We start from the raw sequence: 26,896 nt of genomic DNA on the forward strand, positions 1-26,896 counted from the left end.
AGCAACCAGACAAAGGTCAATGAGGCTCAGAGACAAATTGATGCCCTGTAGAATGATACAGAACAAATACCAACATTTACTAAACATAAATGATTAATTCATTGCTTATATAAAAAAAAAACTGGTGTGACCCTTGAAGCTTAAAAATAGTTGACACTTGTCTACTCAGTGTCAGACCCAGGCAGTGAAATAAGATCATTTCTGGACTAACAGCGGCCTCCAGTGGGCTTCAGACTCTAAACACGTGGGCGCGTTTTGAGACGATCAGGCTGATTGATGGAGAGTCTGTCCAACTGAAAAATCTGAGAATTACTGCACACCGCTAGAGGGAGCCCGCGATGGAGTCTTTCAGAAATGGGGAGTAGTTTCCAGCGACTTCCCAATTATTGTGCTTAAATTTGGTGTTGTGATTGATATTAATATTAGATATTCAGTGTTTCTTCACACCTCTTATATCACTGACGATCAATACATTTTGCATTTTATTTGGAAATCAACGGAACAGAGTCTGGAGTAAAAGTGGATTGAAGTGGAACGAAAAGTGGAGAGACACACAGTCCAAGCTGTTTGAGGTCTAGTGTGAAGTTTCCAAAATCAGTGATGGTTTGGAGAGACATGTCATCTGCTGGTGTTGATCCCGGAAAATCTTACAGCACTTCATGCTTCCCTCTGTTGACAACTTTTATGGAGAAGCGGATTTCATTTTCCAGCAGGGCTTGGCACACTGCCAAAAGTACCAACTGGTCTTATATAATATTAACATTTTCTGAGACACTGATTTTTGGGTTTTCATTGGCTGTAAACCATAATCATCAACAATAAAGGAAATACACGCTTAAAATAAATCACTCTGTGTGTAATACATCTATATAATATATGAGTTTCACATTTTGAAATGAATTACCGGAATAAAGTAACTTTCCAATGATAATCTGTTTTTGACCTGCAGTAGTAAACCCTGAACACGCTGTAAAGTGGGAATTCGCCTTTGTAGAGGGTCTTTAGTTTGGTGGTACGGGCTGAGTCCCTGCAGGCCTCCGTACCGGTCCGTCGGTACGGTTTTCCGGGGGAAACAGTGTGAGTGTGTGAGTTCCGTGTGGGAGAGGTCGTGGTAAACAGTTCCGCGCGCTCCGCGTGTTTGGATGGTCTAAGCGGTAAAGCCGCTGTTTCGTGACCCCGCGCGCTGCCAGACTCCGTTCGCCGCTCTCCTCATTATGCTGCTGTGCGGCGCTCGGGCGCTGCGGGAGGGCGTGGCCCGCTGCGGGCTCTCTCTCCGGGGAGGGGTGCCGCTCCGGCCCGCGGTCTCCTTCACCCAGACCCGCGGGCGCTCCGCCGCTCCGCCCGGGGACGCGGCTCGGGCTGCCGGGAGCAGCAGCCAGCCGGGAGACCACCGGCACACCGTGCTGCTGCCCCGCTCCGCCTTCCCCATGAAGCTCAGCGGCCCCGAGCTGCTGAACCTGGAGCTGCGCATCCAGCAGGTAAACTGAGGAGTAGTGTGAGGAAGAGTGTGGGATATTGTATGGAGAATTGTGAAATATTGTATGGAAGATTTTGAGGCGTGTTGTGTGGAATATTGTATGGAGAAGTGTGAGGAGTATTGTGATGAAAAGTGTGGAATATTGTATGGGAGAGTTTGAGTAGTGTTGTGAGGAAAAGTGTGGAATATTGTATGGAAGAGTTTGAGTAGTGTTTTGAGGAAAAGTGTGGAAAATTGTATGGAAGATTTTGAGGCGTGTTGTGTGGAATATTGTATGGAGAAGTGTGAGGAGTATTGTGATGAAAAGTGTGGAATATTGTATGGGAGAGTTTGAGTAGTGTTGTGAGGAAAAGTGTGGAATATTGTATGGAAGAGTTTGAGTAGTGTTTTGAGGAAAAGTGTGGAAAATTGTATGGAGAAGTGTGAGGAAAAGTGTGGAATATTGTATGGAAGATTTTGAGGAGTATTGTGAGGAAAAGTGTGGAATATTGTATGGAAGAGTTTGAGTAGTGTTTTGAGGAAAAGTGTGGAAAATTGTATGGAAGATTTTAAGGAGTATTGTGAGGAAAAGTGTGGAATATTGTATGGAAGAGTTTGAGTAGTGTTTTGAGGAAAAGTGTGGAAAATTGTATGGAAGAGTTTGAGTAGTGTTTTGAGGAAAAGTGTGGAAAATTGTATGGAGAAGTGTGAGGAAAAGTGTGGAATATTGTATGGAAGATTTTGAGGAGTATTGTGAGGAAAAGTGTGGAATATTGTATGGAAGCATTTTGAGGAAGAGTGTAAATGAGTGTAAAAGCAAAAAGATGCATGAATTCCGATTTGACTGTTCACATTCATGTTGCATGTCTATAGATTGGATACATTTCCAATTTAGAACTGCATGTGAAAGTCGCTCAGATCTGATTTGAAATAATCTGATTTGGCACGTTCTCACAGCTATGAAAAAAAAATCAGATCTAAGCCACATTAATTAAAAAATCTGATTTGAGTCTGGTAGTGTAAACGTAGGTGCAGGTGTTAATGTAACTTCCTTTATCTCCACTCAATCTGTCCTAATGCCGTCTAGGAATGCAGCTTCGAGCAGTTGTACTCCTGGCAGAGAGAGAGAAAGGCTAAGAAGGAGTTTTGTCTTCACGATGGACCTCCCTATGCTAATGGAGATGCTCATGTTGGTCATGCTCTCAACAAGGTAACAGAGACTTGAATAGAAGATTTGTGGTGTCTAATCTTAACCAGATATTTGGTTAAACTACAGTTATTTAAATTAAAATGGGCAGTGTTCATTTTTGCTTATTTACAACATTCCTGACTTTCCTCTTCTTTGTTTCAGATCTTGAAAGACATCCATAATCGTTTTGAAATGCTGAGAGGGAGAAAAGTGCACTATGTCCCTGGCTGGGACTGTCACGGACTGCCCATCGAGCTGAAAGCACTGGGGGAGCTGCAGGCCAAAGATATGACACCTCTGCAGATCAGACAGAAAGGTCAGAGTAGGGGTTGTTATGTTTTACTTTAGTTTAAACATAATAGTGTGGAGTAAAGTTTTACTGCTGCTGTAGCCTTTCACACTGTTTGTTCAAGCTAAACACGTACATTTGTCATTTCTGTTCCAACGCAAGAAAATTAGAAAACACTGTTGCTGATGTGTCACAGGAAAGTTCTGGGCTGCCGTACCAGGCCTTGCACACAGCAGAAGAAACAATTTATTAATTTTGCACTTTATTCCCAATGAAAATGTCATCAGCCAGTCAGCTTACGTGATTCAAACTCAGCCAGAGCCACTGTAGAATGGCTAATACTTTCTTAATTATTTATGGTGGTATTAAAAAGATTTTGCATTGATTTGCTATCATTTTATATTTAAATGCCAGTAATGTTTTCAGTAATTATTTATTGCAATAAATGTGCAGTGTATATAGTCTATTTAAAAAGCATATATTACCCTACTTACTCCTAAGGCACGTTTTCCCATTCACCCTGCTAACTTCTAAAAACAGCTAATATTAATGGGGTGGGGCTGCTTAGATAGAGGTATGCAAGACAAATGCTTAAGTTATTGTGACACTAGAAAAACAGGGCAGGTTATTTTTCATATATAAAATATATGGACTAGAAACAGAGTGTCCTCAAACTCCTTTATTTGTAATAAACTAAGGGAAAATCAGCTTTCTGGGATAAATACTCTTTAAGGTCAATGTTGAGAATTGTCCAATTGGAACATCCCACAGCTTGTTTATTTTTTAGACAGATTATCTAAAAAATCCTGCATTGGATAAGAATAATATATATATATATCATAATTATTAGTAGTATATTATAATTTTTTTTTTTTTTTGTATATGATGAATATTTGTTTTAAATTTTACTAATGAGTTGGCGTGGGTATATTACCCAACAAACTGGCTATGTATCGTATGTAGTTTAATTTGTGTCTTTTTATCTTTGTCTGTATCTGTATCTGTGTGTAGCGCGTGAGTTTGCAGAAGAAGCTATAGCACGTCAGCGGGCAGCGTTCCAGCGCTGGGGTGTGATGGCCGACTGGGAGAACTGTTACTACACCTTTAATGGGCAGTATGAGGCTGCACAGCTGCGGGTCTTCGAGGACATGCACAGCAAGGTAGATTAACCGGCAGCCATACTGTAGTTTAACTCATAGTCAAATCAAAGAAACAACTCTCTCTACTAAAAATCTTTTAATTCAAATGTAATAAATCTTTTTCCATTGGTTTTTCGTTAAACGTTAAGAATGTTTGTTTTTTTCTGCTCCTGTTATTTAAAAGATTATAGTGATGTGATTTCTGTGTGTAAAGTACTGTATTGTGTATGTTCTATTACATCTGGTTATGTGACTATTTCAGGGTTTGATTTACCAGGACTACAAACCAGTCTTTTGGTCACCGTCAACCAGGTACACTGTTTATTTTAAAAAGATTTTCAAGAATACACTACTGCAACAAAATGGAAATTAAATTATATTATTGCATTTGATATGATCTGGCTCTCCCTTAACTAAGATTTAAAAAAAAAATTATCAGATTTGTACCAGCAGTTAATGATTCAGAATGTCATGATACTAATAATGCACTCCAAATGCAAATCTTCATATATCCAGGATTAAAGGAAAATAAATGATACTGGACAGATATAATCTGTCTCTAGTAGAAATATAGTGGAAAATGAGAACAGTTTGAATGATCTTTTCTATTGCTTTTGCTAAAAACAACAAAAAATAGCACCCTGGTGTGGTAATTATGGGTAAGTGATATGGCCAATATTTCAGGGTATAATATCGTTCAGGATATTCAAAAATGTTGATGATATTATTGTATACGGTATGATATGGCACACCCCTAGCTTGAATTTTTTCTAATCCACAGTTTATTTTATTTATTTTGTTTTACATTTTCTATTGGTTTGCTTTTATGTATTTAATTTCTGTCATTTTCATTGTATTAATATATTGGCCTAAAAATAAAATTATTACTGTTATTATTATTATTATTACTATTATTATTGTCTGTAAGCTGCAAAAATAGCTGTTTAAATTATGTCTGTGATGTCACATGAACCATCTAATTCACGCTGCATTTTCAGGAGTGTTTTAGCTGTTTTGAATGAGGCATGCACACATGACAAACATATGAAAAATATATAAAATTCTAAGGAATAAAGAGAGGTTGAAAATGGTATTGTAAAAGAATGATTAAAATGCGAAACAGATGAAACATGTAGGATACAGACCTTTCAAGTCTCTGTATCATGAGTTAAATTCTGATTTAATGGACCTTAATAACCTTAATACTATAAAACTTTTTTCTGCAAGTCACATATTACTAATATTATCTGTGTGCAGGACGGCGCTGGCAGAAGCTGAGCTGGAGTATAACTCTGAGCATGTGAGCAAGGCTGTGTACGCTACTTTCCCTCTGACCACCCCTCCATCTAAACTAGCAGTAGGCTTAGGTATGTCCTCCTGTCTCTCACTATCTTATACTGTTCAGTCTCTTTATCTCTCCTAACTCTCTGTGGATCTGTTTCTTTCAGAGGCAGCTGATAAAGTGTCTGTGCTGGTTTGGACGACGCAGCCGTGGACAATTCCAGCAAATCAGGCCATCTGCTTCATGCCCAAAGCCCAGTGAGTTCACCAAACACAGAAACCTGTTCTGATATGTGGCACCATAGACTGTGTATAGCTGGACAGAGCATGTGAAGCCACCACAGGTCGGGCGCCCCCTGCTGTTCGGTTTCAGAAAGCTGTGTAACCCCACCCATCCCCATAGGTTTCAATAGCAAAACAGAACAACTTTCAATCACGTTTTTTTCTAATATACTGTAATTCTACCTCCATTATTTAAATGCAACAGCTAGTGTAACCTTTGCTTATATTGTCAATTTTTCATATCCCCACAGAATTCGTTTTTTAAAACTTTATTCAGCTCTATTTACAAAGGTGTGGCTATTGTAAAAGGGCTCGTTATGGGCGGGACCAATAACAGACCGTCAGCTCCGCTCTGCTCTGCAGCCTGTGACCTCGAGGAATCCCTCAGAGGCGGGGTTTATTTAAATGAGTAGGAGCTCTCCACAGTCTTTCTCCCTCCTCTGGTCTCTACTGCGCAGACTCGGGTATCAGGATCGCCAACATGGCGGAAGATTTTGGCTTCATTTACATTGAATAAATGGGAAAGGCGACACGGCGTCCATCTTTTCTTACAGTCTCTGTGTGGCACTGTGTAACGGATGCCTAAACTGTGTATGGTCCTGTTCCTTTGCTCCACACACGCTCTGTTCACCGTTTTCGTGCAGTTGATCAAACTTTAGTAATGTCCTTGGATGGACCACAGTTTGGGAACTGGTTTGGCATTTGTTCAGTCAGTATGTTATTGAAACTCATTTGGGTATACTTTGGCCAAAAAAGTAAATGTATTTGTATCATCCACAGGTATTCTCTGGTGAAGAGAGCAGATAATGAGCAGCTCCTGCTAGTGGCTACAGAACGCATTACCAGTCTGACCTCTGCACTTGGCACTAATCTGCAGAGCCTGGGAACTTTCACAGGTATTCCTCATCACTATTGGGTGGAACTTTCTTTAAAGTAACATATAAACGGGATGTACAGTGTACTAACACAGTCACTAATCAATCTCCCAATAATCAATATTGGGAATTGATTATTATTCTAGAGCTGGACCAATTAGGAGTTTTGGCATATCATTGATTGTCTTTCAACTTGACCAAATGCAGATACCAGTTCAGGGGCGGGGCCGAAGAGCACATAACCTCTCCAGACAAATTAAGACATTTTGCCTATTTTTTCCCCTACTAAACAAACACTGGCAATCTAAACGGACTAAATACATAGAAAAAATGTGTTTACTCAAAAACAGCTGTGGAAAACAATTAAGAGACCACTTCAGTTTCTGAATCGGTTTTTCTGATTTTGCTGTTTTAAGTAAAATGAACATTGTTTTATTCTATACACATTATTCAATAATTGACATTTCTCCCAAATTCCAAAAAAAATATTAGAGCCAATTAGAGTCATTTAGAGCATTTATTTGCAGAAAATGAGAAATGGCTGAAAAAACAAAAAAAGAAACAGAGCTTTCAGACTCCAAATAATGCAAAGGAAACAAATTCATATTCATAAAGTTTTAAGAGTTCAGAAATCAATATTTAGTGGAATAACCCTGGTTTTTAATCACAGTTTTCATGCATCTTGGCATCATGTCCTCCTCCACCAGTCTTACACACTGCTTTTGAATATTTTTATGCCTTTACTCCTGGTGCAAAATTCAGGCAGTTCAGTTTGGTTTAATGGTTTGGGATCATCCATCTTCCTCTTGATTATATTCCAATTTGATAAAACTCATTTTGTCCAGAGCTGTATGCGTAGATTAATGTTCAAGACTTGTTTAACTTTTGAAGGCAGTAGTTTTTTTTATATTATTATGATTATATGATTATATGATCAAATGATTTATGAGTTTGTACGCCAATAGTGCAAGAATGGGGATGGGGGCTGGGGGCTACAATGTGCCATGCATCGCTGCTCAACATATGTACTTTTCTGTTTACAGTTAACCATTTCAAAAACAGTGTGAAACTTCCTTTCTTCACTTCCACGGGACATGACAAAAGTCATAGGATATGATACTAGATCATGTCTCATTACATTTTTTTGTCTCACTGTACAGTGTATTTTATACCAAGTCATTATACAATCCCTAATAAGGATGGAGTAAACATGATTTTTGAATCATCAAGTTTATAGTGTATAATACGTTATACAAACTCAAGTCTCCTAGTCTCTAAGCCTGTTTGAATTGATCAGGATTGAGATCATGGATCACAAACATGAACATATTTACCTATGACTCATGATTTTTCATTCAGCCTTCAGGAGTTTAGCTGCCCGTTATTATTGAATGAAGTTTGGATTTGTTCAATATTTTTACTGAAATATTTGATTCCAGACCACCCGATACATTATCTTTTTCTTTAGGTTCGGATCTGGAGGGTGGAGTCTGCCAGCATCCCACCATCTCTGGAAAAGAGGTGCCACTGTTGCCGGCTAATCATGTGACCATGGCCAAAGGAACCGGATTGGTCCACACTGCTCCTGCTCATGGCATGGAGGACTACAGCGTGGCCACTCACTTCCAACTGCCTGTGGTGTGTTACACAAACCATAACTGACTTAAAGAATTCAGAATGTACTTGGTGTGGGTTCCCCAAGTACTGACTCTTCTCCTCTGTCCTGTACGCTCTCTCTCCCTCTCTCTATCTCTCTCTCTCTCTCTCCCTCTGTGTAGGAGTGTATGGTGGACGAAGAAGGAAAGTTTACGGAGCTGGCTGGAGTTGATCTCCAGGAGCAGTCTGTGTTTGAGGAAGGCACTTCTACAGGTTAGAGCTGTTGAGGAAGGGCTGATCCATTATTGTTAGATAAACCATTACCGTGAATATGTTTGTGTTAATGTTGTTTTTTAATTGTATCTGTCTGTGTTTATTTGTTAGTGATCTCAATGCTGCGGGCCGCTGGTGCGTTGGTGAAAGAGGAGGAGTGTGTGCACAGTTACCCGTACGACTGGCGGAGTAAGAAACCAGTGATAATTCGAGCCAGCAAGCAGTGGTTCATCAACACAGCCAGTCTTAAAGACAAGGCCAAGGTGACTCAAAGACTCCACAACCCAGCCCTCACATGTGCTAGTATTGCTAATTACCTTTTTCTTTTTTTTGCACTATATGGCATAGTTAAAATCCTTTAATTTTCCCAAAATTCACCAGTGCGCCTTAGAATCTGGTGCACCTTATGTTTAAATTATATTACTGTTTACCAGTCAGGATATAAGGAGCAGTAAAGCCACTCTGCTGAAGTGGAGAGTTATGCAGGAGTTTTAGTTAAATTCTCCAGCACTGAGACCTAAGACTGGAGCAGTATTAGCATTAGCCGTTGACTGCGCTAAGTGCTAGCTCTTTCTCCGTTTAGAGATGAGTATTATCAGCCTGTAGCCTGCTGCTAACCACAGCTAGCACTGCTGTAGCAGCATTAGCATTAACACTAGCACTTTAATTTTAAAAGAAACAGTTTTGTTTATTTAGCTTCGCTTTACTTAACTTAGTTACCCCCACCACCCAACCAGAATTAGAAGGGGAACATGGTGACACCCCTGTTCCTTACTAGTGTTGCAAAATGCTCTTTATTATCCATTTTGCCTTATGTATGAAATTAGACTAGAAAATAGACGTTCATTGATAGTGCACCTTATAGTGCGAAAAATACAATATAACTGGGTATTCATAATTGAGTCTCAGTTTACAGTTCATAACATATACTAACCCTAGTCTAAAGTGCATTAGCTGCAAAAAACACCCTGATTGAATTAAGTAGGGTTGTGATGTCACGACCATAAACCTATTTACATATGACTGTTCATTGACTTATTATAAAGAGTTTTTTGTTTTTTCTTCCATACTTTTCTTTTCCTCTTAAACACAAAGCAAAGGTGATTCCTCAACCCAGCACTCACAAATGCTAATATTGCTAATAATGCATGAAAGTTAATTGCTAAATGCTGCTTTGCTAATTACATTATGCTAGACATTTGGAGGGTTGCACTCTAATCTACTGTGACTAAAGAGAATATTGTTGAATTTGGATTTTTCTAAACAATTGTGATTCAGATTCTTTTCAGATCTCTAGACACTGTGTTAATTCAGCCTGTTCTGTAAATAGGAAGTGCTGCAGAAGGTTCGGGTCATGCCAGAGTCAGCAAGGGCCAGTCTCTTAGCCATGCTGGACAGACGGACGTACTGGTGCATCTCCCGCCAGAGAAGCTGGGGAGTCCCCATACCAGTCTTCTATCACAAACAGACTGGAGAGCCACTCATAAACAAGTACTTCACTCACAAATACATGCACACACACACAGCTGTATAGAACTGTATAAACTAGAGCTGTGACGACAATTTTGATTGTAAAAAATGTTGTGGACAATGGCAGCTAATTACCTAATTACTAATCACCGGATAAGTTGAATACCAAAAAAATGATTAGCTGTAGCCCTACTTTAAAAGTAATGTATACAGTTTTATGCACTCCTTTTATGTCTTAACCAAAAAAACTCAATGAGCAAGAATACAATAGCTGCCTCCTGAAATACCTTGGTATCCTCTCTAGCAACTTGGTATATGTATACTTGGTATTTAAAATTGTTTACTTCTGCGACAGGCACACAGTGGCTCACATAGCCAAAGTGTTTGCGGAGAAAGGAAGCGACAGCTGGTGGGAGGAGCCTATAGAAACACTGCTTCCCCCAGATGTGCTCAAGAAGGTAAGCAGTCAGGAGAGTTGTGAGGGTCAGATACAGTACAGTGGTGCTTGAAAGTTTGGGAACCCTTTAGAATTGTTGTATATTTCTGTCTTAATATGAAATACCAAAAGCATCTGCCGATTTTGTTTTACACAAGTCCTAAAAGTAGATTAAGAGAAAAATTACACAATAATATAATACTTGGTCATTTATTAATAAAAAAAATGACAGCTGTAATTTTGGGATGTTTGTGGGTTTCAAGCACCACTTTTTTTGTCAATATTTACCCCTTAAAACATGTGTTTAGGCTCAGGCATTGGTTATTCATCTCACATAACTACAGTAAAGCTACAATTAACAGTTTTACAAAAATCTTAGTGAAATTGTCTTATTTCAAGACAATAAATCTTCTTTTTTTATTTCTTCGGATAAGAATTTTGGTCTTTCTACACATTTTAATGGTAAGATTATTTTGCTTATGTTTGTAATGATCTTCATCATTCTTACTTAGAATATTTAGAGTATTATTAATTTTTTTTTACACAATTTTAATCATTTTTTATTGGGTTTTCCATTATTTTCGACAATATAAAAAATAAATAGTCCAGGGTAATAGTATATAATGGACAATAAAATTTCGTAAAATTAGGAAAAAGTTTGTCTCTTAATGCAAAAAAATATGTTATATAATATATAACATTATTTCTTCCAGTGCAAAGTCCAAACACAGAAGGGACATAACATTATAAGATGTAGAGGTAAACATCTAGAAGCAAACTTTGTTATTTCAGAGTTCTGGTGTAATTCGTAGATTAGTTTTTCCATAAGTAACAATTTGTCAATCTGCTTCAACCACATCTTTTTGGAAGAATATTCACATTATTTTAGGTAATCTGAAATCAAATTAAGCACAAAAAGTCAATGATGTACTTATACTGATACTTGAAATTAGTGATTTTTGCTTGATTTTAGTCTTACTTTCCATTAATTTTAAGACGATTTGCGATTGCTTAAACAATTTGCTATTGGCAGATGATTTTATACATCTCAGTGGTGGCCGTGGGAGCTTAGTGGTTAGAGCACCAGGCCATCAATGACAAGGTTGTGCGTTCGATACCCGATGGGTTAAATGTGGAGGTTGAATTCCATCTGTGCGCAGTACATATATGGTGTGTGTATGTAGTAGAGTCTTCTATTTAATACATGCATAATTTGTGTGTGTTTCAGAGCAAAGCAGGTGCAGTGACGGATTATGAGCGTGGGGAAGATGTACTGGACATCTGGTTTGACAGTGGTACATCCTGGGCTGCTGTACTGCAGGGTAGGTTAACTTTGAGGTGTTGTAAGGTGTACAATATAAGTTTAAGTAAAGACTGTAGTCTGTCTAAAGCAAATTTACCAGCTTCTCTCCACTGCATTAAACATGGGCCAGTTTCTGTTGTCCCTATATCACTCGTTCTAAGGACAGCAGTGACACTGACTTGGTAATGGCATAGTTGTATTCATGTATATCCCGCCAAGACTTTTGTCAAGTTTTGGAGGATGTCCAGCATGAAATATGCCCCATGAGCTACACTTCTAACTTTTCACCAGTTATTACTTTCTAGTAGTGTCCAGTTAATGCCTGTCACAACAGTGTGAAAAAGAATTGTGTGCATTTTTTTTCTACAGCGGGTGAGGAAGAAGCCTCGTCCACACAGACCAAGCGAGGATGGTTCAGTCGATCCAGTACCGCAGTACAAGGTTGTCGATATGGCAAAACCGAAACTCTTCTCTGTCTTGATTGATCTGTCAACTAATTCCCCTCTTTTTTCCTTTCTTATCTTGACTGATGCATGCAGAAAGCATGTAGGAGATACCTTTAAAGGTACAAGAGGGAGAATGGGCAGTCCTCAGTTGAAAGTAGCGCTGGGGGATAAATCTGAGCAATATTTGTGTAATAAAGAGCTTTAAATCATTGCTACATTGATGCTACATTCACTCACACTGTCTCCTGTGCTGGTGCAATGCTCACAATGTGACTAGGGCTCAACATGCTAGGATGAGTACACTTGAATTAACATCATTTCTGTTGGGTAATATCATTTAAAAAAGGGAAGTTAATCCTAACTATCCATAGAGTACAAGGTCTGTTATGCTTTATTGGATTTCCAAAGCAATTAGGGCCACATACCTCTTTCTGTTTGTGGAATCTCTCAGATGTTCACTTGTTACACATTAATGTTGAGCACATTCATGTTTAAAGGATCTATCACAAAAAAAACAACAAAAAGAAGTATTGCGTTACTGTGGACCATAATACTGTATCGATTGTCAAAAATATAGTATTCATTTAGTTTGGCCACTAGATATCGTTTTTGATGATGTAAAAAAAAAAAAAATGAACCCCAATGAGAGATTGTGGCACTGTACTGTACTTGAATGAATTAATTAATGAAGTAAAGTGTTTGGGATCACACTGCCTCTTTGCAAGTAGACTGTTTTCCAGCTGAAATCTATGAAGTGTACAGGGCTAGGATAGTAAGTTTAGCTGAGCTAACTTCGCTTTAGCATTCGTTTGCCTAACAAATGGCTGCCGCTCTGTGTAAATTCCATGCATGTATGACTTGAAAAGCACTGCTGAGGTAAATTCATGAGTAAAATAACAATTTATAGCATTGCTGAGAGGTAAGTGTATGCCTAAAATAGCACTGCAGAGGTAAATTTATTATACTTTGTTGTTATGTCTGCTGGGATGTAAAAATATTGAATAAATATTTTGAATAGTTTGAAATTAAAGGTTGAATTAAAAAAAATGCAAAAACTGCTTTTTAACTTGGTCTGTTTGTGACTTTGGTCAACAGTTTTTCAGTATTATGGTGCATCTGTGATTATCTTACAGCACCAGTTGACATTTATTATTAATAATTCTAACAATTAGAAGAGTTCTTCTCAGTGTGTACCTTTTAAAGTGTATCTTCTCCAGATGTTAACACATTTTCCAATTTTCCACTCTTTCTGCTCTTGTAGGGAAGAAGGTTCTTCTTGGTCATGCTCTTTCGTATGACTTTGTAGTGATTAGTGTGCGTTTACCTGCAGATCTACACGAACTGCACTGTCCTGTTTTTCCTCAGGCTGATTGGTTCTGATGTTAAAGAGGAAATGGGGGGAAAACAGCTTAGAGCACCCTCTCACTAACTCTATTAACTTTTCTTCTTCCTTCTTTCTCCTTTTGCCCTCTCAGAGGCTGAGCCGCGTGCAGATGTCTATGTGGAAGGGAAGGATCAGATTGGTGGCTGGTTCCAGTCGTCTCTGCTGACCAGCGTGGCTGTGCGCAACAAAGCCCCCTACAAGTGAGTCTGAATACAAGTACCTATAGGAAAGTCAATTTAGCGAGCAGTTATATCCACTCATACAAGACCAGCCTTTTGTCTGTTTGATTAGAGTGACCAATATACTCTAAACTAACGTTTCAAAAGAATATTTTAAAACATTTAATAAAGCTTTATCCGGACAGGATTAGTTTCTCAGGGGGTCCTGGGGTAATTTTCTCTTTTATGGGGAGGGGGGTCCTCTGTGATTTTATTCCCGCCTGGAATGACCCTGTCTGTGTTTTTTTCAGATGTCCTCTGAGGAAATTACAGGCTGAATTATCTACTGTTTTTACTGAACTCTGTGGTCCTCCAGTAATTTTAGTCCCATCCGGATCCACATCTCTGAGTTTCATTACTTTGCGTTTAATAAAATAGCTATTTGTCCACTGCCACTGCCCATTAGCCCACTCCTAGCAATAGACATGGCGCCTAAATTGACATTTTTATATCCTCCAGAGAGCCAGCCCTATCATACAGGGATGAGACAAGCTGTGTGTGTGTATTTGCACGTCTGTGTCGGCAGTGGGTGCAAATTAAAAATCTCTAAAAATCATCTTTCTTATTTGTGTATCAGAGCTCTTGTGGTCCACGGCTTTGCTCTCAGTGAGAAAGGAGAGAAGATGTCTAAGAGTCTTGGTAATGTGGTGGATCCTGATGTCGTCATCAACGGAGGAACGGTAAACCACTCAGACAAAAATCATTCTCTTATTCTGTTCCATCCATCTATCACACTCTTTCTCTCTCTCTCTCTCTCTCTCTCTCTCTCTCTTTCTCTCTCTCCCCACATCCTTGGTTCGTCCATCAATCCATCTATCCCACCCGCCATCCGTCTGCTTGTCCATCCATCCAGCTATCCATCCCACCCTCCCTCTGTCTGTTCATCCATCCCACCTCTGTCCCTTCATCCATCCTCCAACCATCCCAACCACCTTTCCACCCTCCATCCATCCTACCCTTCATCCATCCCACCCTCTATACGTCTGTCAGTCCATCAATCCATCTATTCCACCCTTCCTCTGTCCATACATCCCACCTCTATCCCTTCATCCCAACCATTCTTCCATCCACCCCCCCATCCAACCTTCCACCCTCCATCCAGCCTACCCTTCATCTATTCACCCACCCTCCCTCTGTCTGTCCAACAATCCATCCATTCACCTCACCCTCTTTCTATTTATCTATCCCACCTCTATCACTCTGTTCCAACCACCTTTCCACTAACCCTCCATCCATCCATCCTACCCTACTTCCACCCTCCATCCGATCCTCCAAGCACACTTCATCCATCCCACCTCTATCTCTTCATCCCAACCATTTTTCCATCCATCCCTCCATCCAACCTTCCATCATCCATCCAGCCTACACTTCATCCATTCACCCCACCCTCCCTCTGTCTGTCCAACAACCCATCCATCCATCTCACCCTCTTTCTATCCATCTATCCCACCTCTATCACTCCATTCCAACCACCTTTCCACCCACCCTTCATCCATCCTACCCTACTCCCACCCTCCATCCATTCGATCCTCCAACCACCCTTCATCCATCCCACCCATCTATCCTTCCAACTATCCCACCCTCCCTCTGTCCATCCCGCCTTTATCCCTCCATCCCAACCATTCTGCCACCATCCATCAATCCTATCCTCCATCTACCCTTCCACACTCCAAACATTACAATGGTGTCTTGATGCGCTGCTTTTCTTCATGTCTCTCTCTCTCTCTCTCTCTCTCTCTCTCAGGATAAAGCAGCCTCTCCTGCTTATGGTGCGGATGTGTTGAGGTGGTGGGTTGCAGAATCCAACGTGTTCTCTGAAGTTCAGATCGGCCCCAAAGCTCTGAACTCAGCCAGAGAGAACATTAACAAGGTCTGACACCAGTTCACTGCCACATCCTGTCCAGAGAAGATTATACAGGTTTTGTTGGAAACAAAATTTAAAATGTCCCCTCTCACTTTCTCTTTCTAGTTGAGGAACACTCTGAAGTTCTTGCTGGGGAATCTGCAGGGTTTTGATCCTCGTACTCAGGCTGTGGACCCCAAAGAAATGCACTACATAGATCAGTACCTGCTGCACCTGCTCCGGGAGTACAGCATCAAGGTAAATCCGCATTTATTTATTTATTCTGCCTGTATTCAGCTCTGATGAGGAGAGACGAGAGGACAAACTGACTCCAAAAGAAAGTGCTGATTTAGTATATAATTAAATAACATTTATTTAATTAATTGTGTGCGTGTTTGTGTTAGGTAACTGATGCCTATAACGAGTTTGATTGTGGTCGAGTGATCCGCCTACTCCAGGCCTTCATCACCCGAGACCTTTCCAACTTTTACTTCAGCATCATCAAAGACAGGTTGGGAGAAGCTCACAAGATCCACACAGAATCTGAACCAGAAACCCTGGTCTCCTCAAAACTGACTGCTGTAGTAAATCCATATTGGCTGTTACAGTGCATGCATAAATATGCAATATAGTTAAAACATACACAGATCAAGCATAACAAGCAAAACTACTATTTCTATGTTTTCTGTAGTTTTCCTGTAGACCTTCTTATACTTTATTACCACAATTTTACCTTGCTCTAATACTCAATACCCCACAGAGCACTTCATGCTTCCCTCTGCTGACAACTTTTATGGAGATGCAGATTTCATTTTTTAGCAGGACTTAAATATATGCACACTGCCCAAAGTGATAATTAATCTTATATAATATTCACATTTTCCAAGATACTGACTTTTGCGTTTTCATTGGCTGCAATTTATAATCGTCAACATTAAAAGAAATAAACACACTAGTGCATCTCAGAAAAACAGCATTTAGCATTTCATTTGGAAATCAAGGGAGCAGAGGAAGACTGGAGAGACACACAGTTCAAGCTGTTTGAGGTCTAGTGTGAAGTTTCCACCAATCAGTGATGGTTTGGAGAGACATGTCATCTGCTGGTGTTGATCCACTGTTGATCCACTGCTTCCCTCTGTTGACAACTTTTATGGAGAAGTGGATTTCATTTTCCAGCAGGGCTTGGCACACTGCCAAAAGTACCAACTGATCTTATATAATATTCAAATTTTCTTAGACACAGATTTTTGGCTTTTCATTGGCTGTAAGCCATAATCATCAACAATAATACAAATAAAAGCTTAAAATAGATCACTCTGAGTGTTATACGTCTACATAATATATTAGTTTCACATTTTAAACTGAACTACTGAAAAAGTAACTTTTCAATGATATTCTAATTTTTTGAGATGCATTAGTAGATTACTCTGTGTTTAATACATCTACATAATATGATCTTCACTTTGCATTACTAAAATAAATGTACTTTACGATGATATAATTTTTTTTTTAGATGCACCAGTATATTTTCCTTTAATGTCTGTTCAAATGAAATGCTGTACTCAGGCTGTACTGCGATGCTGAGAACTCTGTGGGTAGGAGGTCGTGCCAGACGGCTCTAGAAGAGATTTTGGATGGTGTCACGCGATCCATTGCCCCCATCCTGCCTCATCTGGCAGAGGAGGTGTATCAGCATGCCCCTGGACACGATGGTATGCATAAATAAATTCACCATTTATTAGAATTCACAGGATTACCATTATTAAACGATCATTCTTGGACATCAACAGATGAAATACAGTCTGCATCTGTTTATATCACATAAACTTGCTCATCATTATCTCTCCCTCTCTCTCTCTCTCACTCCCTCTCTCTTTTTTCTCTCTCTATGTAGAAGGAGAGACTCTGTTCCGGAGCGGCTGGGTTAAAAGCAGCTCTGTGTGGAGGAAGCCAGGATTGGAGGAGGCAGTGGAGGGGGCGTGTGCTATCAGAGACTCGTTCCTATCGTCTATCCCAGGACGCAACGCAGTAGAGTACGACCTCACCATCGCTATCGAGCCTGGTCTTCTCTTTGAGCTCATGGAGGTAGGATTGAAAGTACCACACTGATCAGCCATAACATTAAAACCACCTGCATAATGAAGTGCTCTGAAGAGCGGAGGCATGGAAGCCACCTCTGAAGGTGTCCTGTGGTATCAAAAACCAAGATATTAGCAGGAGATCTTCCTTTAGGACATTTCTTGGAGAAGTTTTGGTAGGTACTGGCCAGTGCATGCTGGGTACACCTCCACAAGACCTGCCTGATGTTGTGGATTGTTCTTCATATAGTAATCACACTTGGATCTTGTCAGTGTTGTAGATCTTTTTAAAGGTGTCCTTCTGCTAAAATCCACTTGTTCTTTCCAATATCCAATAGGTTGCATGTTGCACATGAATTTCTTCCTCAACCTTCATTGGCTGCAGAAGTTAGTAAAAGAAAATATAAAAAAAAGGAGCCTTACCCACCTTGGCTCATGACCGCCCACAGGCAGAGCTGCAGCGACGCAGCCAGACACGTCTCGTCAGACAGCAGCTAACAGCGTTAGGAACAGCATGGCAGTTCATTCCTGTGTTATTTGTGCAAATAACACATCAGTGTTTTATATGTTTTGCCTAGTAATTCAGAGCTTAGGAACAAATGGTTATAATTTGTCTTTGGAACACCACCAGGGAAGTACAATTGAGATAGGTAGGTGTGTATTTTTAGAACCGTTCTGATTACACTAGTTAAGAGTAAAAATCAACAGGTTTTGTTCCAACTGGACTACCCATCTCTGTGTGTAACTATAGGTTTAAATAGGATCTCCAGTGGATTTTCCGTTTTACAGAGACTCTAAGACTAGGACAGTGGCTGAACTGCACTTAGCAGGCCATCATTACACATGCTGTAAAGTAACATATGACATTGCAAAGACTGTTATTAGTGTAAAAATGTCTCCTCCACTGGATGTTATACTGGATCACCGGAGCACTTTTGTTTCACAAAAAACAGCTCACATGGCATTCATTCATACTAGAGACACAACTAGACATTTTAAAATGAATGAATAAATGATGGAATGACACCTTTAAGAAATGTAACAATTTTTCTGCTTCATCTTTAAGGACTGACTATTCACTTACTGCCTAAAATGTAGATCCCACCACTTGACTGATCATCTGGTTCCAATGGCATTAGTGTTATTTCTGTCCCCTGTCAGTTTAATGTTATGGCTAATTGGTGTATATCCTTATTTTATTATTGTATCTTATTAAAACTGCAGTATGTATAAAAGGAAGAAAGTAAAATAAAACAATGATGATACAATTTCAAATTTACAGTTTTTATCCTCCTGTTTTTCACCCCTCCATCCATCAGTCTCTGCAGGAGGAGCCCACATCCACCTGCTCTCAGCTGACGGAGCTGATGATGGCATCTCGCACCACGCTGACCAGCACTCTCCCCAGGGACCTGCCTTCTGATGCCATCACCAACAGTGGGAGCTTCCTCATCAACCTGGAGGGTGAGGCACTGCTGCTGAATTAAATAAATAGAAATATTGGAATTCTAAATTCTATTGGAAAAATTGGAATTCTAAATTTGGAAATGAGCCCAAAGCTAATAATGTAATACCTGTAGTAAATTTCTAATTTACAGCTACTTAAAAAGGTTTCAAACCTTTTGTATGTATATCTTTAATTATAGAGGTGTATTGGTGTATTTTTTAGCTTATAATTTTGTAATACTACACTTACTGTGGGAATAACCACTTTAGTGAGACAGCACTTGGGAGATCGCTGGTTGGAATCCCGGTCATGCAGCTTGCCATCAGCTGCCAGAGCCCTGAGAGAGCACAATTGGCTTAACTCTCTCTGGGTGGGTGGATGGCGCTCTCTCTCCACATCACTCCAAAGTTGATCAGCACAAGGCGTCTGTTAGCTGATGTAGCAGAACCGAGTCGCTTTCCAAATAAAATTGTCATTTAGATCATTTATTTGCAGAAAATGAGAAATGGCTGAAATAACAAAAAAGAAGCTTTCAGGCTTCAAATAATGCAAAGAAAACAAGTTCATATTCATAAAGTTTTAGGAGTTCAGAAATCAATATTTGGTGGAATAACCCTGGTTTTTAATCAGTTTTTTTTTAAATGCATCTTGGCATGTTCTCCTCCACCAGTCTTACACACTGCTTTTGGATAACTTTATGCCTTTACTCCTGGTGCAAAAATTCAAGCAGTTCAGTTTGGTTTGATGGCTTGTGATCATCCGTCTTCCTCTTGATTATATTCCAGAGGTTTTCAATTTGGTAAAATCATTTTTAAGTGGTCTCTTATTTTTTTTCCAGAGCTGTAGTTACCCATTAACCATAACGATGGGTTTGAGCTCTGCTACAATTTGACAATTATTTATATGTGCAGCAAACCCCTTAATGTTTGCATCTGTGATATCTTGGACTGAATCTAATGGCTAATGTCCTCTTAATTCTCTTTATTCTCTGTTTATCCTGTAGGTGGTGTTATCCGTGAGGACAGCACATATGCCATAGCAGCAGTGCCCATCTCTCTCTCCCGCTGTCCACGATGTCGCCGTTACACGTCAGATACTCCCGAATGTCTCTGTCCGCGATGCCAAACTGTCCCCGGACACTCCCAGTAGATGCCTGACGTCTCAATGACTATCACCTGCCTGCTGCTCCGGTCACGACAGTCAGTCTGCGGAAACGAGGGCTACTGTGGACCAATAAGAACTGCTCAGCTTTCCTTACTACTACTTCCTTATTATTCTGCACTGTTTCTGATGTGGAGCTGGTTATGGACAAGGCCTTGGGTGGGTGTTTGAGTAATGCAGCAGAACTTACAGTGCATAACTTTCAGTAATAATAATAAACAGTAATAAATATTCATTTAAAGATCTTTATTTGGTCAGCCAGTTTTGGGCACCTTTATGAAGCATCAAATTCTTAATTATTGTTTATTCTAATGTTAAATTCTGTTTTTACAAGCAAAAATAACTGGCCAAATATATTGTTTTATAGTATATACACATATAACAGGACATCATACGCACAAAAAGAATCTGACATTACTCAAACACATTCAGTGTGTTGACATAAAACTGGTTTTGGGAGTATTTATTTAGGAGGTACCGTTCCATAAGGCAATTTACACTCAACGAGTTCAGAGAAAGTCAGCCATCAGTGAAATCAACTGAAAAGCTACTGACCAGCAGCAAGTTTCCCAAAAGCCTCTGGGGAAAAAATGAGTGAAAGATTATTATTAAATGCTTTACTCTAAACTAGGGCTGGGCGATATTGTAGGCTAATATTGTATCATTATATTTAATATCATTAAAATAAATATCATTGAAATAAACAGGACTAATTCCATTTTGTTCTGTAATAAAATGTGCAGTTGGTCAATGTTTTTTATGCATTGACAACATGCAAGATATGCTCAGGAAAATATTATTATTATTATATATCACTGCTGTCCAATGAAAAACAGGTATCTCCATTTTTGCCCATTTTTAGTTTCCATCATCAATTGAACCATGTAGCTGATTGGTATACTATGTAAATAATTCTGGATGAATGGACCACTAGAATGGCTCTAACATAAAATTAAAAACTTTCATTTTACGCTAACTTCTATTCAAAGAACATTTTTGCCTTCTCCTTTAAATTTACTATTTTGACGATACCATTTTTCTTAATTGGACAGTGACGATATATTATGTATCACAAAAAAAAATCATCATCATATGATAAAATGTTGCAATATTGCCCACCCTTACACTGTTTATACTTCCTCTCAATTTAAAGGAGAACTCCGGTGTGAAATGTGATTAAAAAGTACCTATCTTTGCTAAATAGCCCACATCTATTCTCCCGCAGCTTTCTGAGATCCTGTATATTTGTGCACTTGGTTAAAACAGGCTAGAATGTGTTTTAACAAGGCATGTTTTGCCCCTGCAAATAAATTCGCTTTTTCGACCGTTATCCAGGCTCAAAGTAGCTTCACACCTCATTGGTGGACTTTGGAGAGTCTTGTCCTTTAAAACGAGGCATTAAGAACTTTAAAAGTAAACAAGAAGTGTATTAAAAGCCACTGTTCACATCACATAGCGTAGCTAAATCTCAGAGTGCCGACATCTTAAAAAAATATAAAGTCATGATCAGTAGAGTGAAGAGCACCAAAAATTATTTCACACTGGAGCTCTCCTTTAAGAAGATTCTAATATTTCAGGGCTTTTGGGAAACTGTGCCCAGTGAAGACAGAATGTATATACATGTCACATGTCAGTGTGTGTGTGTGTGGGTGTAAGAATGAGTGTGGGTGTAAGAGAACGAGAGACATTAAACCGAACAGAGAATAAAGGCATGTTTCTTCCAGACAGGTTTTATAGTTTGTTTTATTGATATAATTCCTAAAGCCATGGCAGAGGTTCCTCCTTAAAGCTGTGTAAATGTGTTTGAGTTTATTAAGAGAGAAAAGTGTGTTTAAAGATTTGCAGAAAACAAAAATATCTCTTTACTTATGAATGAGAAAATGCTTTGTACTGTCTGACTGTTTATCCTTGTACACAAAGCAAAACAGAATAAAGGCACACATGAAGGATGGATTTTGTTTAGTACTGTTTTGTATAAGGGTGTAACAGTGTACTTATGTACATGTGTATTTATGCTGTTGCACAGTTGTATGGTTTTCTCGTTCTGAACTGTGTGGCCGAAATTGTGAATTAAATTGTAAAAAAAAAAAGTTTGTCAATAAAAAGGTAAGTAAAAAAAAAAAAAAAAAGCACTTTATGTGGTAATAAGCACTTAAATTGGGTTTCCTCAGCTCTAATACTCTGAATGAACCCTGCTTTTTTTCAAATTATTTAAGTTCAAATAAACCCAAAATAAACTGGATCAAATTTGGAAAAGAAAAAATATCAGATTAATCTGAAAAAATCAATTAGCCAATAATAACTGAAAAATTAATTTTACCAGTCAGGTTGTAAGGAGCAGTAAAGCCACTCTGTTGAAGTACAGCGTTATACAGAAGTTACAGTTTAGCCTGAGGCACAGAGGCTGGAGCAGCATTAGCATTAGCCACTAACCGTGCTAAGTGCTAGCTCTTTTACTGTTCAGAGGTGAGTATATCGGTCTGTAGCCTGCTGCTAATCCCGGCTAGCACTGCTGGAGCAGCATTATCATTACCTGTTAACCATGCTAAGCGCTAGCTCTTTCTCTGTTCAGAGGTGAGCATATTGGACTGTAGTCTGCACATTTATCATAGATAATATTGCCCTGGTTTACCGGAACACCCAGGGTTCCTTAGAGTAGTGCTGTCAGGCGGCCTTAGCCGCTAATGCTAATACTGCAGTCTTAGAGCTGGAGAAATTTGGGAATCTAAGCTTACTGTAAATAAACTGAAGCACTTTACTCACCCAAATGAACAGTTTTCAGAATACAAATCTGTGTAGATAGAGCTTTTTTTTTTTTCTTTTTTTTTTACTTAGCTTATTTAACTACCCCACCACCATCACCACTCAGCGGTGAGACCTGTTAAATTAGAAGAAAAATATGGCGAAACCCCTGTTCCCTACTAGTGTCGCTTAAAATGCGCCTAATAATCTGGTTCACCTTATGTATGAAAATAGACCAGAAAATAGGCGTTCACTGATTGCCTTGTATTACGGTGCACCTTACAGTGCGAAAAATACAGTATATATACTGTTACACCCCTATACTGTATGGATGTGTAGCAATGTCAACAATTACGGGATCATTTCTGTGAAATGTACTTTACTGTTTTTTGTACTGTACTGTTATTATTATTAACCCTCTGCTTTCCTCCTTTAAGTTTACATTCAAAATCTCATTATGATCTTAAAACAGCTATAAACACTTAAATATCTCAACTCATCTTCTTAGTAGTGCATCCAAGTGTATGTGGCAAGCTACCAAGCCTATGTTTTGGTTCATATTACAATAACTGAACTTATTATCTGAACAGAGGGCCAAACGTGTCATTTATGGCTAAAGCAAAGCAGTGCAAAGCCCTGTTTGATTAATTTTGCACGTAGCTGCTGCTTTTTTTTTTGCTTCTATACAGTAGGAAACAGCAGCACCTGTGCAGAATCGTGCTTGTGTGTTACAGCGCAGAGCCTCTGTGTTATATACTCCATATAATCTGTATATGATCCAGAGCCTGTATCCTAACGAAGATGCACAAAAATACTTTTCATTACACTGGATACAGACCTGACTTCTTTACTCTAATAGATCAAGAGAGCAAGGAAAAGAAAAAGATAAGAGATAAGAGGACGCCAATGTGAGCCAATGTTGGAGTCTATTGACACTACTGAAGATATGCTGGATGAAGATGAATGGTGAATGATGACTGAATGAAGAGCTACATGAAGGACCTAGTTTCACCCATGTCTCTCCACCCAATAATATACTATAATACAGATCACAATATGATAAAGTACTGCATATTACAGTAGCAGCACTGGGCACTACTCAGTAAGGCCTTGATTTAGGAATGCCCCGCGGTTTGCTGTCTGTGATTAGGTGCATAGAACTGCAGATGCTGATTTTTGTGTCCATTTTTCTTTCTTTCATTAGCTTTTTTTCCTCTTTTTTTCTAAAGCAGTTTTCTTGAGAAGACTCTCTACAGAGGCTATATAAGGATATACGTACTGCTGATGTTGAACAATTATGTGTTTCTACAGCCTCCACAAGATGCTGAACCTAAAGTAATATTTTTATTACGCAAGTTTACACAATTTTCTCCTTATTTAATTGTACATACTGGTTATAGTTCTATAAATACTATAGTTACAGATTGTAGTCCTGTATCTGTTTTATATATTGTACTTTATATTTATTATTCTCCTTTTACACGGTTCTTCAAAACTCAGGATCCCACAGAATAGACCACCACAGAGCAGCTGTTACGTTTATTTGGGTGGTGGGCCATTATTATTTTAAGCACTGCACTGATTAGCTTGGTGGTGGTGTATGAGGTGTTAGTGTGTGTTGTGCTGGTACTATTGGATCAGGTACAGCAGTGCTGCTGGAGTTTTTAAATACCTCTGAGTCACTACTGTATTCAGAATAGACCACTCATCACAAATATCCAGCCAACAGTGTCCAACGTTGGCCAACGTCTCGTTGGCAGCGTCTTGTGGGCACTGATGATGGAGTAGAGGATGAAGATGAGCTTCTGTCTCGGATTTGGCCCAATCCTATTTCACCCCTTACCCCTACCCCTCTGTTTTGCGTGTGCGCGCCAAAGGGTAGGGGTGTCATGATTCTTGTTAGGCTGGAGGGGTAGGTTAGGGGAAGGGATAGGCTTGTTAGCCCTTCAAACAGAGATTTTAAACCAAAGGGGTATGAGAATCACTGATCAGAAACCCACAAATGTAAGTATATTTCTTGTTGAAAGTGACGATTAGCACTTTATTAACCAAGTTTATTGTGTAGTTTAAATTTTCTATGGCCAAATTCCTCATAACAAGCATAAAAAAAGATCGCTAGTAGTTTTTCTCAGTAGCTAGCTAGCTAGCTTACTTTCCGCAACAGACGACAGGGGCTGCAGAATGGAACGAAACGAAAAAATAAAATAAAATAAAAGCTAATCAAAGCTAATTTCAGCTCCCTATCACAGTGGAATTATAGAATGAAAAATAATAATTTCTGCACCATCTCCCTTTGAATCTTAAATCTTTCTGAAGACATACAATAAAACCCTAAAGTTCACTAGTTAACCAGCAGCAGCCAGGTTACTGAACTTTAGCTCTTCAGATGACATATTGGGTGCTTCAAGGGTTGTCCCAATTTTTAGAGTGAGGTTTTCACCCCTTCCTCTTGTAACTCTGTTCCAAGAGGAAGGGTTACACTCGAAAACAAAAGGTAGGGGTAAGTGGTAGGGCCAAGGGGTGAAATGGGATTAAGCCTTTATCTACAAGGTGAAGCAGCTATAAGTAAGAGTGTGTAATAGTGTGGAGGACAGTGAGTGAATACCACATTTTTTGCACTATAAGGCGCACAAAATCTTTTAATTTTCCCAAAAATCGTCAGTGAGCCTTATATTTACCAGTCAGGTTGTAAAGAACAGTAAAGCCACTCCGCTGAAAAACACTAAGGCTGAAGTGTCATTAGCATTAGCTGCTAACCGCGCTTGCTATTTAACCGTTCAGAGGTAAGTATTTTCGGCCTGTACTCCTAACCCTAACTGCTGAAGTGGTTAGCGGCTAATGCTAATGCTCTAGCCTTAGTGCTGGAGAAATTTGCTAATCTAAGCTTACTGTAAATAAAAGAAAGTGCTTTACTCACCCAAATAGACAGTTTTATTTGAGAAATCTGTGTAGATTAACATCCAGCGCTCATTTAACTTTAAAAGAATGTCTTTTTTTATTACAGTTTTGTTTACTTAGCTTTACTTAACTACCCCCCACCACCACCCAGCAGCAAAACTTTGTGAATTAGAAGTTTCTTACAGTGTCTTCTTAAATGGCCTTATAATCCAGTGCACTTTGTGTATGAAAATAGCCCAGAAAATAGACGTTTATTGATAGTGCTCCTTATAATCCAGTGCGCCTTATAGTGTGAAAAATATGGTACTGTGTTTAAAAGCTCCAGCAGCACTGCTACACCTGATCCACTCAGTCCACCAACGTACTAACCAATGCCAGTGCTCAGAAAAAAAAATGACCCACCACCCAACAGATGATCTGTGGTGGTCTCTCCTGTGGAGTCCTAAGCTTTGAAGAACCGGGTGAAAGGAGATTATAATTATAGAACTACAAAGTGTCCCCTATTATCAGTAGACAGTAAATGTGGAAACAATAAGACGGTAGTAATGTTTTTTTTTTATTTACATCTGAAATAAGTAGAAAATTGTGCAAATTTGATGTTTTTTGCTCAACTATTCAGTTATCTGATTGATTGATTCAGATGATCTCTGATTGCCTTGAAAGCCCTCAAGATACATTAAAGCAGACTTTAAAAAGTGACAAACAACTCCTGAAAATAAGCCAGTCTCAGTCAGAGACCTGTGCTTAAGAAGTCTCTTTCCCCTCCAAATCCGTTTCTGCCATTTCTTCCTCCTGCCTTTGATCCCTATTTATCTCTCTATCTCTCTTTATCCCTACCTCCTGCTACCGTCTCTCTGTCTCTCTCGCTCTCTCTGCTTCTCCCTCACTCATTTTCCTGTAGCGAGTCCACAGTCTCCAGCAGGTGGAGTGCTAGGCTGTACTGGGCGTGGTTTTCCGGCAGCATCTCGATGACTTTGCTCACCAGGCGGCTGCTCTGCTTCAGTGGTACTGAGGGACAGCGCAGCTCACTCGGGTCCTGAGTAAACAGATATATTCATTCAAATAATCCATTCTGGAGTGTTAGACTATA

General features: G+C 39.3%; 2 protein-coding genes across 4 annotated transcripts in view; one reads left to right on the top strand and one right to left on the bottom strand.

The window, feature by feature from the left end:
• Positions 1-1,069: 1,069 nt before the first annotated feature.
• iars2 (isoleucyl-tRNA synthetase 2, mitochondrial) lies at positions 1,070-22,117 on the top strand. 2 transcript variants are annotated; one of them, XM_007257593.4, is made up of 24 exons: positions 1,070-1,478; positions 2,544-2,666; positions 2,808-2,961; positions 3,946-4,094; positions 4,336-4,385; positions 5,331-5,440; positions 5,522-5,612; positions 6,417-6,532; positions 7,980-8,149; positions 8,290-8,380; positions 8,492-8,643; positions 9,711-9,871; positions 10,206-10,308; positions 11,515-11,608; positions 11,959-12,030; positions 13,511-13,619; positions 14,215-14,317; positions 15,382-15,507; positions 15,607-15,738; positions 15,885-15,991; positions 17,047-17,192; positions 17,375-17,565; positions 18,878-19,022; positions 20,009-22,117. In XM_007257593.4, the coding sequence occupies exons 1-24, from the start codon at positions 1,215-1,217 to the stop codon at positions 20,152-20,154; spliced, it is 3,105 nt and encodes a 1,034-aa protein (XP_007257655.3). In that variant the 5' UTR covers positions 1,070-1,214; the 3' UTR covers positions 20,155-22,117. The 2 variants fall into 2 exon arrangements, with proteins under 2 accessions (XP_007257655.3, XP_007257656.3); XM_007257594.4 differs by lacking the exon at positions 11,959-12,030 and having other exon boundaries at positions 1,071-1,478.
• The window catches only part of rab3gap2 (RAB3 GTPase activating protein subunit 2 (non-catalytic)), a 35,460-nt gene continuing 30,455 nt past the window's right edge, over positions 21,892-26,896 (bottom strand). For both annotated transcript variants that reach the window (XM_007257592.4, XM_007257590.4), the window contains exon 35: positions 21,892-26,842. In XM_007257592.4, the coding sequence (XP_007257654.3) occupies positions 26,690-26,842 (153 nt within the window). In that variant the 3' untranslated portion in view covers positions 21,892-26,689. The remainder of the gene's footprint in view (positions 26,843-26,896) is intronic.

Source organism: Astyanax mexicanus, chromosome 14 (assembly GCF_023375975.1).
Source record: "Astyanax mexicanus isolate ESR-SI-001 chromosome 14, AstMex3_surface, whole genome shotgun sequence".
Classification (NCBI taxonomy): domain Eukaryota; kingdom Metazoa; phylum Chordata; class Actinopteri; order Characiformes; family Acestrorhamphidae; genus Astyanax; species Astyanax mexicanus.

Excerpts from the sequence above, each read along its gene's own strand:
- iars2 (XM_007257593.4), top strand. The coding sequence starts at position 1,215 with ATGCTGCTGTGCGGCGCTCGGGCGCTGCGGGAGGGCGTGGCCCGCTGC. Across the intron at positions 1,479-2,543 it reads TGGAGCTGCGCATCCAGCAG|GAATGCAGCTTCGAGCAGTT; the intron begins GTAAACTGAGGA and ends AATGCCGTCTAG. Across the intron at positions 8,150-8,289 it reads CTCACTTCCAACTGCCTGTG|GAGTGTATGGTGGACGAAGA; the intron begins GTGTGTTACACA and ends CCCTCTGTGTAG.